Below are 12,218 nucleotides of genomic sequence, written 5' to 3'. Positions count from 1 at the left end.
TAATAGGAGCCCATATTAAAAAAAGCCCCAAATACTGGGACTGTCCCTATAAAATCGGGACATCTGGTCACCTTATTTCTGTTCCCCCCACTTCTGAACCAGTTTAAACCATAGGCTCTGTTCCTACCATGTTTCCAAGTCCTTTGGCTCTGTTCTGATGAAAATTACACAAGAATTACACGAGGATTGGTGCGGGAAGAGGGAAGAAATTAAATCTGTGTGTTTTTATTGTAATGCGGGAGGGGTTAATACATACCCGAGAAACAGCAATGAAAACACTGATTTCTCTTCAAAAGTTTTAGTGTGTCTGTTGTGATGGGTTGGATCACAGAAACCCCTGGGAGCTGCCACCTGATGTGCCAAGACTACTACGATCATAGATTCATAGAGTCTAGGACTGGAAGGGACCTCGAGAGGTCATCAAGTCCAGTCCCCTGCCATCATTGCAGGACCAAATACCATCCCTGATAGACATTTATCTAACCTACTCTTAAATATCTCCAGAGGTGGAGATTCCACAACCTCCCTAGGCAATTTATTCCAGTGTGTTCCAGGAGTGCAAAAATCAGTTTTGTACAAAAGACAGACAGTTTTCCCGCTAGTAACAGGGAGCCAAATCTTGCTATTGATTTTTATTCAGAACTCTCCACTGACATCAGTCAGGCATTTTGCTTTAAAATCAGTGGTATGAGACAACACAGAGACTACCTTTCATGATGCCAAAGGATTGGGGACCTAATTCCACTCTGTTACACCTGTTTAAATCCAGTGATATCAGTGGAATTTTTGGATTTACAGAAGTGTAATTGACAGTAGAATTTACTCCTTTGAGTGGAATCAGTAACAATTTTGTTATTAATTTCAGTGGCAGCAGGATCAGATACCTACAATGGCTGGAAATGAATTATTGAAAATAATTTATGTTGTTTTTTTTTATCTCCAAATACTGAAATCTTGCCTTATTACTACAGTTACTGCTAATTAGTTTAATTATTCAGACCCTAATAAAGTGACTTCCAAGTTTCTTTTTACTACTTCTGATAATCTGCATTGTTAGGTTGTTCTACAGAGTTTATGCTCTATATTGGCTGAAATCCAGAAGGAAAAAGATTATAGGATTTACATAGATTTTTTCACAAACATACCCCTGCAAGTATTAGAAAGTCCGAAGATTACATTAATTCCTCAGTACATGGATAGCAGATTTTGTAACGTACTTCTTTATAAATGAGGGCTGCTATAAACGTACCATACATCACCGTGACTGAATAAAATAAGTAAGATTCTGGTTTACACCACCAATCTTTATGCATACAATTTTTAAAATGTTCTTTCAATATGTAGAAATTAAAGATGAGGTGGGTGTCCCAGAAGTCAGAAATAAGCTCCTCAAGGCAGGGACCTTGTTTTTCTATTGGTCACCAAAGTACCATGCACTTCTAAAATGCTATACAAACAGTTATTTCCTTGGGGCTGCTTAGGCATCAGGGCCTAAGTCACAAAACGTTCCAAGTCTCGTGCAGAATCCTAAACTTAACTTTTTTTTTCTTTTTAAAGGAGTAACTACAGTCCTTACCATGACCACCTTAAGTATCAGTGCCCGCAACTCCTTGCCAAAAGTGGCCTATGCGACTGCAATGGACTGGTTTATAGCTGTGTGTTACGCCTTTGTATTTTCTGCGCTGATTGAATTTGCAACAGTCAACTATTTTACAAAGAGAAGCTGGGCGTGGGATGGCAAAAAAGCTTTGGAAGCTGCAAAAATCAAGGTTCTTAATTTACACTTTTTGAATCACTAGAATAAGATTCAGTGACCTGGCACAGCACAAGTAACTGAATGTACAATTTGCAACTGCTCCATGAAAATGTATTTAATTCACTCATGTCACACTGTCACTGACCTTCAGATGATAACTTGCAGGGCATGCTTTTTTTTTTATTATTTTTAATACATATGCTGTTGGATAGAATAGGAAACATTTGTCTCTACCATGCATATGAACTGATCTGTGTTTGGACGTATGACTGTGAGAGAGTTAAATATATGTTAAGTTAGAGCTGGGTAAAACTTTTGGGACAAATATTTTATTCACTGAAAATGCAATTTCAAGTTGGCCAAAACTGTTCATGAATTCATTAAGAATTTGGCAAATAGTTTAATCTGAAAAAAAATCAAAATACTTTGTTTCAGTGACTTCAAAACAAGCATGTTGATTTTTCATTTCAAAACCATGTTTCATTTCAAAATGTGCTTAATTTTTTTAAAAAAGGTTAAAAAGAACCACAAACTTTTTTTCATTTCACTGATAGCATCTATTTCTTTTTACATCAGCCTGAAACTATTTTTTTCCTTCACTCTCGACCCCAAAACAAAAAATCAATTATAGTTTTAATAACTCTAATTACTATGGATTTTGTTCACTGAAATTAAGAATTTAAACAAATGTAGCATAAAATTAATATAGACAGTCCATTCCTGCTGTTATTGAATCAATGGGAAAGCTTGCATTGAGTTCAGTGAATCAGGATCCCACAACAATTGCCATAAATACAATATAAACAAAAATACAGTATGAAACCATGAACATTTAACTGCAATATATCCAGAGGTATTACAAATGTAGGCCCTGTGTGCAAATACTTAGACTATTTAATGCTTACAAGCATAACTTTATTCACAGGAGTAACCCTGTCAACTTCATTGAAACTACTCCCATGTGAAAGTTACATATATAAGTATTTTCGGCATCAGGACTTTACTGGGCACTTTGGTGACTATTGTCAATAATAGGGACTATTCTAATGAGTTTTATCAAATGATCCCATAAAGAAAAATCATATTTGCAGGCAATATTCTTTACATCAATCCCCTGTGAAATAACTAAATACCAAGACAAAAGCTACAAGGAACCCCAGGGCATTTCACATATTGGTTTCTTTTGTCAGTGATGTGATGTTAGTGATGTGGCAGCCATCCTGGAACTCTGGGATATCACTAGTAGCTAAACTTTTCTTTTTCACGGTTTTTAAATTAACTTGTGCAAACCTAGGGTAGTGTTTAATTTGTAATGAAAGAGGTGCCTCTGGATTCAAGCAATTGTGTGCCAGGGCTCAACCAATTTTTTTTTACTTTCATGACTGATGCAGCAAGCACAGAGGTGCCAGGGTTCAGCCCAGGCAAGCCTGGCACAAATTAAGCACTGACCCAGGGCAAGGATCACATCGATAAAGGATTCTGCTAATTTACATGCTAATCTGAGACCCAGTCCTGCAGGCCTTGTTCAGCATTCACTGATGTCAGTGAAAGTTTTGCCTAAGTAAGGGCGGCATGATCAGGACATAAATAGTTTGTTGGGATTTGAAATGAGAACAACTAGTGAACAGTTTGTTGACTACTAAACTGACATTTTTGTTTAATCCCTGTTTTCACTTGCCTTCTACACTAAATGGTATTTCCTTATTTATATTACAGAGAAAAGAGCGTCAATTACTAGGAAAAAAATCAATTAATGCTTACAGTGCTGGAAGAACAGCCCCCACACCAAACATACCAAAGGACTCAGCCCCATCAGTCATCTCAAGTGCTGCAACTGTTGCCGTGAAATCTGGAGAAGAAAAGCCTGCTGAAAGCAAAAAGACTTATAACAGCATCAGTAAGATTGACAAAATGTCCCGAATAGTTTTTCCAGTATTGTTTGGAACTTTTAATTTAGTCTATTGGGCCACGTATTTGAATAGGGAACCCGTTATTAAAGATGCTACTTCTCCAAAATAAACTGAAGAACTCCAAAACCACCCGTGAGCCATATTAATATGAAGCAAATGCTACCACAGAGAATATGAAGGCCAGAAATTTTCTATACTTGAGCAATATTCTTCAGGAAGTTTTTGCATGTTTAATAATATGTACAAATAATATTGCCTTGATTGTTTCTACATGTAACAGCAGATGTTTCAGAGACAGTGACTTTAACAATTACAGCCACAGATCTTTTTAGAAGAACACAAGAGAAGACATAGAACATGGCTTCTATGCTGCTCAGTATCTTACATTGATCGTTTATAAATAAAATAAGTTATATTTTTAACTGTTCGAGTGTATTACATATCTGAAATTTTTATATGTCCAATGTACATCATACATACATAGGTGTAACCTATATTTTACAGAAATGCTCCATTATTGCCATCTGATAGCGCACCATGAATAATGCAGGTTGTAAATGTAATAATTCTCATGTAGGGTCCCATTCCATCACCGTTACTCTCTCCAAGTAGCACTTTATCCCACAAATAATCCCATCAATCCAGATTCTCAGCCAGTGGACATGGACATAGTACTTAGTGCTGAATGGAACTATGCTAATTTATACCACCTGAGAATCTGGGTCACAGATTTTTGTGGGATTGCGGAGGAGCAAGATGCTACTCCATGTAATAAAGGTTGTAAATCTTATCCTTAGGGGGAAAAGTCAGTTTTTTCACACTCCAACTACATTTTTCTCTGGTAATTCTCATTGTTTATTGCAATAATTAGGCATGCGTTGCACAGAATTATCTTTAAAAATAGACTAAGAACATACTGTGCAGATAAAACATTAATATCCTTAATATATACTTTCATTAGGGTAACATAACCCGAGTTTGGCCAACATCTTCTATTGAAGAAGATGATGTTGTATGAACAGAGATGCCTCTGAAATAATGATTATTTCTTATTCCCAGTAACCAGAAAACAATCACCCAACACAGAAAAGGATGTCAGAGAAAGAAAGCTACTCTTCATGACAGCCAGGTCTTTCAGAGACTATACGGGCATTTTGGTCTTTGTCTGAAACTTTTCTATAACCTTCTTGCTGCTGCCCATGTGTTTTGCTTCAACCATGAATAAGAAAGTGTAATTTGAGTTTTCAGCTATTTTTTAGAAGCTTGGCATGACTGCTCCATTGCTCCAGTAGCTTTTGTAATTTAATCTTAATGTTTAAATAAAAAAAAATGCATTCAATACTATGTTGCAAAATGTCCTCCATTTCTAGCTTGTTGTTTTAGGAAAACTTAGTCATACTGAATTTTTATCTTTAACCCAGCTAAGGACCTAATCCAGCAAACACACACAAGTAATGGTGTGCATACGAGTACTCTCACTGATGCCAGTAGAGCTACTGAATATATAAATACAGTTATTCATAATGTGTCAATGTTTGCAAAATCAGGCCCTGAGTCCGTTCTGAACGTGTGTGTTGGGGAGGCTGTGCCCAACCTGTACTGCAGGCTTCTCCTTTTCCTACCAATTTTTGGCAAGTCCTTTTTAAGGCTTCTACTCAATAGAGAGGTAATGAACAGGCCACGGGTCTGGAGTTCTCTGGCTTCTTCCTTGCCTTTCCCCCATTTCACCACCCTGAAACTCCTGAAGGGAAACAGCAGATTATAAATGAAAGGTGTAGTAAGTTCTGCTGCTCTACATCCATGTTATAGGATCGCATATTTAGGGAGGTTCCAGGGGGAGCTACAGGAACTGTGGTCTCTCAGAACCAGCAAGAGCCAACTGGGTCAAAGAGCAGAGTGGAAGCTATCAGAAAAACAGCAGAGAGGAAGATGGTCCAGTGACTAGGGTGGTAGCCTGGAACACAGGAGACCAGGTTTCAATATCCTGCTCTGCTGTGTACTCTGCAGTGTTTTAACTGGAAAGATAGGATGGTTTTAGTAGTTGGTCCTTGGCTCCTGCAAACTTCAGGCATTTAATGGATCCCCGACATAAGGAGTACCCTGTTTCTTTCAGGATATAGCTGAAACCGCTGGGGAGGAGGAAGGTGGAATGAAAGGGACTGTGCCCTCAATTCTTACTCTTCTGTGTTCCTTTCAGTGTGGTCTCATGCATTCTCTTTCCTGGTGCTCAACATTTTTTATGAGGTTGCTCGACTACATCTGGGATCAAAGGGAATGGAAGAACGAGTAGGATATTCAGTGAGTGGCAAGTTCAATGTTTCTTCTCCCTTATATGAGTTATTCCTATGAAGGAGTGAGTGGGATCCCAAGAGGTCTTTTTGTTTTGCTGTGTTAATTCTTACATTATAAAAAGGGGCCCAGTTTGATACTTTGGTGAAAGATGATCATTTTTAAATTATCCTCTCTCATGCTGCTTACAATTACTCTTGAATGATCACTTACACTTTTTGGTTCTCATGCCTAAACTCAGCGCAAATGCCTGCCTCTCTGAGTAAATTTCCTCAGATTAATAGTCACCTTTACTTAGATGGAACTAGTCACATGTGTATAGTTGCTCAAGGGATTAAGTGTTTGCAGGATTGAGCCTTTTGTCTGGTTTCTTTTTAGTATAAAGTTTTTAGGAGTTTGGTTGATGTGTAAAAGCTATGGGTAGGTGGGTGTGAACTGCATTCCCCTACCCCCTCTATGCTTTAGAGAGGATTTGCCTCCAGAGAAAGGTAAGAAGTGTTTAATATTAGAATATTGGTGGGAGTGAGGGAGGAAATACCTTGGGGTTTGAGGACAAAATCTTGTGCATTAAAAAGAGAATATGTACAAGGACAAAACCAATTCATTTCTCTTTCCCCTAAGGTGTGGTTATTAACAGGGACTGCCCATAGTGGTGTTTAATCTATTAGTGACTGAAAGAAAATTAGGAAAATTTATGGGTGCTGCTAAGTCATTTGTGTCAGTCACGTGAAAGTTTGAAGAATTGCAAGAACCTCCACTGGATTTGTGCATATTGGACAAAACGATGACAGATGAAATTTTCACTTGGGAAACTTTAAAATAATAACCTCTTGGAAAAAATTACTCAAACTTTTCATATACTGATGACCTATAGTGGAAGGATGGTCCAGTGGTTAGAACACTAGCCTGGGGCTCAGGAGAGCAAGATTCTGTTACTTCATCTTCTTCAGACTTCCCTATGACAGAGATCCTCAAACTGTGGGGTGCATCCCCCAGGGGGGACACACAGGGAATGTTGGGGGAGGGCACCAGGACCCGGGCCACCCCCATGGAGGTGGGGCAGAAGCACCACCCAGCCCTGCTCTGCCTGAAGCTCTGCTTTGGCCCCACTGCCAGTTGCTGCCCCTGAGCGTAGCATGGCTGCAGCTCCCCCCTAGCCTGGCCCTGGTCCCAGCCCTAGCCCCACCCCAAGTCTGATCCCACCCCCTGGCCATGGCTCCATTCCCAGCTCTGTCCCCAGACTTGCCCCCAGCCTCAGGCCCTGGTCATGGCTCCATTCCTGGCCCTGACTCCAGATCTGCCCCCAACTGCAGCCCCAGCCTCGTCCCTTTACCCCTGTCCACTTCCCCCCCAGGACTCCCAGCCCCAGCTCCGGTGGGAGAACAGGAGTAAGGATGGAAGTGACCCTGAAAAGTTTTGGGACCACTGCTCTATGGTCTCTGGGTAAGTCTCTTTGTGTCTCAAGTTCCCGCTTATGAAATGGGGATAACACCACATCCTTCCCTTGCAGGGGTGCTCTGAGTCTAAAGACTAAAAGATTGTGAGGTGCTGAGATGCTACAGCAGAGGTAGGCAACCTTTGGCATGCGTCTTGCCAGGGTAAGCCCCCTGGCGTGCTGAGTGGGTTTCTTTACCTGCTGTGTCCGCAGGTTTGGCCAGTCATGGCTCCCACTGGCCGCAGTTCATCGCTCCAGGCCAATGGGGGCTGCACAAAGCAGCGAGGGATGAGCTTTGGCCTCATTAGCTGAGATAAAAGATTTGTCATCTTTGTTGGTAGCTCAGTAAAAGATATCTGCACCGTGAGAAACAGCATTTAAAGATAAATTACAAAATAGATATAATTTATTATATAGAACTGTCAAGGCTAATTCCCCACCCTGGCACTTAGAGTGCAGAAGTTGGGGGCCCGCAAGGATTCTAAAAATTAATATTGGATGCTCCAGACTTGTATTAAACTCCCAAGGTTACAGCTTTTCTAGATGCTGCCACCAAGTGCACAACCCCTTTGAGAGCCCAGGAAGGCACACTCGGGAATTCCTTCCTGTGGGGTGCCCTCGAGGCCTTTCACTTCCCTCCAGAGAAGAGGTGAGAAAGGAAAAAAAGGGAAATCAGCTGTTGCCACCAGTTAATTAAACAACATGTGCACAAATCTCTTAAGACACAAAAGTCCAATTCTGTTCTTAAAAAGGCAAATTTTATTGATTAAAAAAAAGAAACAAAATACATCTGGGAACTCAGGCTACTGCTAGATTTTAAAAGAGCAATTACAAGAATTAAGCACCAAGAATAGTTTTCTTGAGATCCAGCTTAAAAGGTTACAAGCAAAACAAAAGCACCTGGAGTTAGCACAAAGGAGTCCAGAGGCCATAGTAAAATAAAAGCCATAAACCTAATCATGTCTTCCTAGACATTTCCTGATCTACTTACATATCTTAAATGAGTAGTTACTAGGTATGATACTGATGATTTTTTCACCACTGGCCCAAACTCTTATAGCATAGCAGCTGTCCTCTTTGCATCTCCCCAGGAGAGCAGACAGACAATAGGGGAGTCTTTTTTCAATTTTAAAAAATTCCATTGGCTCTTTAGGCCAGGTGCCCACTCACTTCCTCTTACCTATGCATAGAGCAGTGAGACTTTTTAACCCTTTACAGAAAGATCAATTAGAGAACAGCTACTAAGAGGGATTTTATAGCTACTGGCTGACTGGGTATCCATAACAGGAAGCTACCTCCCCCCCACCTTCATTTATCACAAGAACATATAAATACTATGTTTTTAAATAAAGCAATAGTATGTCCTTTTTGGGGAGGTGTTGTTTTTAATAATGGTCACTTCACTTTAATACAGCAAAACTGGAATAGATCCAGAGAAGGCAAATGCTATAGTTAAATGCACGAGGAAGAGGATATCAGTACAAAAGAACAAAAGTTAAAAAGAACTAGACTGAGATACTTTATGTTATAAATGGTGGATTAAAATGCTCATTTCCTTCTTTTGGTCCTGATCCAAAATCCACTGACAGCCAGGGCTGCCTAGAGGATTCAGGGGGCCTGGGGTCTTCCCGCCGCTGAATTGCTGAAGATGCTCTGGGGGTCTGGGCCCTGCGAGATTTTTCCGGGGCCCCCGGAGAGAGTGAAGGACCCCACTCCAGGGGCCCCAAAAAACTCTCATGGGGGCCCCTGCGGGGCCTGAGGCCTGGGGCAAATTGCCCCACTTGCCATCCCTTCCCCCCGGGCGGCCCTGCTGATAGCAACAGAGAGACGCCCTTAAACTTGGGTTGGTGTTGGTGTGATGGGTTCCTTCCGGGGTGCCACCTGGAACTGGGGTAGCACTGAGCCCCCCTGACCCACAAGCCTGGGCTCCCTTTTACACTGTATTGTTGTGACAAGCTGAAAAGCCCTCTCTAGCCTGCATTTTCACCAACTTTTATAGTTAGGGACACACCCAGCTGAAGTTACATTCAGAACTTTGACCAGCCGCTGCATAGGATGGCAACAGCAAGGGCAACAACCAGATGATGGCACTCCTCACCTTAGATAGCTTTTGCAGATATGGTGGGAACCCTTTGTTTCAGAGCGTGGTCCCCAGACCGGTCTATGGAAAAACACTGACATCTCAAGATGGAGTCTAGAGACGTGGTCACATCACACGGCTTTGTAGAGTCATAACAGCCATTACTCAGAGGCTGTCTAGCATTCTCAGGAAGGCTCCCCAGGTGGGAGATAAGGTTCTCCTAAGGCCTATTGTTTTCCTAATTGCCCATTTCCAAACCACTGTCTAGAGTGAAAGCATCTTGTCTAGTGGCGTTCCCAGGTGTAACTGCATTAGAAATGCAGAGACATAGTCAATATTCATAACTTCAGATACAAAAATGATACATGCATACAAATAGGACAGTCATATTCAGCAAATCATAACCTTTACAATGACACCTCACATGACATATCTTGCATTAAATACATCAATCATAATCATATCATACTCATATCACTGAGAAGAATATTGGGTGCAGGATCACAGTTGGATCAGCTCTATTTTTTCTATATTACAGAAATAAGGAGACTCTTGCTTACAATATATTTAGAAATACAGCTCTATGAAGTTATAGTCGAGTCTGTAATTCATTACCACGGGAAGCCATTCAGTTAAACAGCACAAGAGAAGTTTTGTAAGGGATGGCTGATTTGATGATAACTTATAACACTTGTAACATTATATGCTTGCCTAACAACATCAATCAGTTCTCTTGCTTCAGGTTGCAAGGTAATCATTTGCGAATACCAGGAAGGGATTTTTCTTCAATGTAGACCCCTACTGTACAGTTGGATAGGTGTGCTAGAAGGGTTTCTGCTTTCTTTCATAGCATCCATTAAGGCTGCTACAATGGAACAGTAAGTGATCCACATGCGTGTGTATTTCAGTGCAACAGAAGAAATGTGCTAGGATTTGCAGCACTTATTATTTGTATTATAGTAACAATGCCCAGAGGCTGCAGTCAGAACCTGGGTTCCATTGTGCTGTATGGTGAAGGCCTTGTCTGCACTAGGAAGGTTTTGCCAGTATAAACCAGTAAAACACTCCTATTATACTAGCATAAAAGTGTGTTTGCCTGGATATCTTATTCTAGTTCAGAGAACAAAACAAATTATACTGGCAAAAGTGTTTTTAGGCTAGTGCTAGTGCTTTTACACTAGGACTTTGGCTGGCATAGCTATGTTGATAAAAATCACACCCATTACCACCAATAGCTATGCCCAGAAAACTTTTAAGGGTACTTATGTTTGAAGATAGGGTCTCTGCATCAAAGAGTTTAGAATCTTGTTTGGGACAAAATGAGAAGTGGATGGAAGAGACAATAGGATGGGAATGAGGAGCGTTGACAAGGTTAGCTGGCTTGTATGCTGTAAAGGGTAGGGGGGAAATAAGGGACTGATTCCTCACTACTTAACTCCAGTTTTAGGTGAGAGTACATGGATTGATTTTGATGGAGTTATGAGAATGAAGCAAGGCAGTGGTGAATCAGGCCTTGAGTTAGTTACAGGAACAGGCTTCACCCAGAAACAGGCACTGGAGCCTTTTCTATAGAAGATATATTACATCAGAGGTGCTTCTGTGTAAGATTAAAGTTGCTGCCTCTGCTGTACTGGAAAGAAAACAGAGAAGCCAGTTTCATCATTGTTTGGTGGTGACGCCCAGCAATTTAAATCCGCTTGGGATATTAGAGAGACAATGTGGGTGAGGTAATATTTTGTGTTGGACCAACTTCTTCTGGTGAAAGAGAGGAGCTTCCCAGCTACACAGAGCTCTTCTCCAGGTCTGGGAAAGGGTCACAGTGAAGTACAAGGTGGAACAAATAGAAGATGTGCTAACGACTTCCACAAAAGGAAGGGGCCACTCAAAATGACCTAGGCCATTGGCATACTTGTGCATTATGGACCAAGCAACCACCTTTTGTTTGATGACAGATTTTTCTAGAGGGATCCCCTGAGGACGAGATGATCGGTACTTCAGCTTTAAGAGCTAAACAGCTTTCAGTCTGTGGCAGCTGGCAGGGTGGGCTTCCTTACCAAAACTCCCCATCTACCGCTCATTTAAAGAACTGTCTCCTCACACTTTTTTCCTAGTGAGCACTTGCCTCCTGCTATTAAACCGCAGCCTTTCATATAGCTGCTGGAGGATCCGGCTTTACCGTGGGATTGCTTGCAAATCGCCTATAACCGGTGTTTCATGTGGATGGCCCCTAGCAGAATCTACTGATGAGCTCCGCTGGAAAAGGAAAGCAAAGCCCCTCTCCAGGTGTTTGCTCAGACGTATTTCTTAGAGCAGCCACAAGAGGCTCCTGCAGCCAAGGAAGAATCGTGCAAGTAGCGGTTCTTCTTTGTCACCAGAAGAAGGAGAAGCAGCGGGATGTTACACTCCTGCCTGTGAGCAAGAGAGAGCCATTCAGCTCTAGGACACATTCCCCTCGCCCCTGGGGTAGAGTGAAATCAGCCTGGGTTTCAGTATCCGCTGATCCCAAAGACGAACTCTTCAGGACGCGTTGGAAGTGGGACCCTAGAGCTCTGTGTGACTTGCGAGTATCGACCGTCTCCTATTGTTCCGGGCATCTTTGTAGCTGTACAGTTAACCATCCGCCCACCCGCAGACCGGGACAAACCTACAGGAAGGCAGCCCACGAAATGCCGCGCCCACTAACCGGCTGCGGCTCCCCAGGAGCTGTCCACGCCGCAGGTGCTGAATTTGGGGGTAGACGCCAGGACT

At 41.7% G+C, this 12,218-nt stretch overlaps 1 protein-coding gene across 3 annotated transcripts in view; it reads left to right on the top strand.

The window, feature by feature from the left end:
- Positions 1–4,939, top strand: part of GABRA5 (gamma-aminobutyric acid type A receptor subunit alpha5) — a 93,800-nt gene extending 88,861 nt beyond the window's left edge. For all 3 annotated transcript variants that reach the window (XM_032762452.1, XM_032762428.1, XM_032762436.1), the window contains 2 exons: positions 1,558–1,769; positions 3,473–4,939. In XM_032762452.1, the coding sequence (XP_032618343.1) occupies positions 1,558–1,769; positions 3,473–3,775 (515 nt within the window). In that variant the 3' untranslated portion in view covers positions 3,776–4,939. The remainder of the gene's footprint in view (positions 1–1,557; positions 1,770–3,472) is intronic.
- Positions 4,940–12,218: the final 7,279 nt, after the last annotated feature.

Source organism: Chelonoidis abingdonii, chromosome 1 (assembly GCF_003597395.2).
Source record: "Chelonoidis abingdonii isolate Lonesome George chromosome 1, CheloAbing_2.0, whole genome shotgun sequence".
Lineage (NCBI taxonomy): Eukaryota > Metazoa > Chordata > Testudines > Testudinidae > Chelonoidis > Chelonoidis abingdonii.
This window is presented reverse-complemented; position numbering and strand designations above follow the sequence as displayed.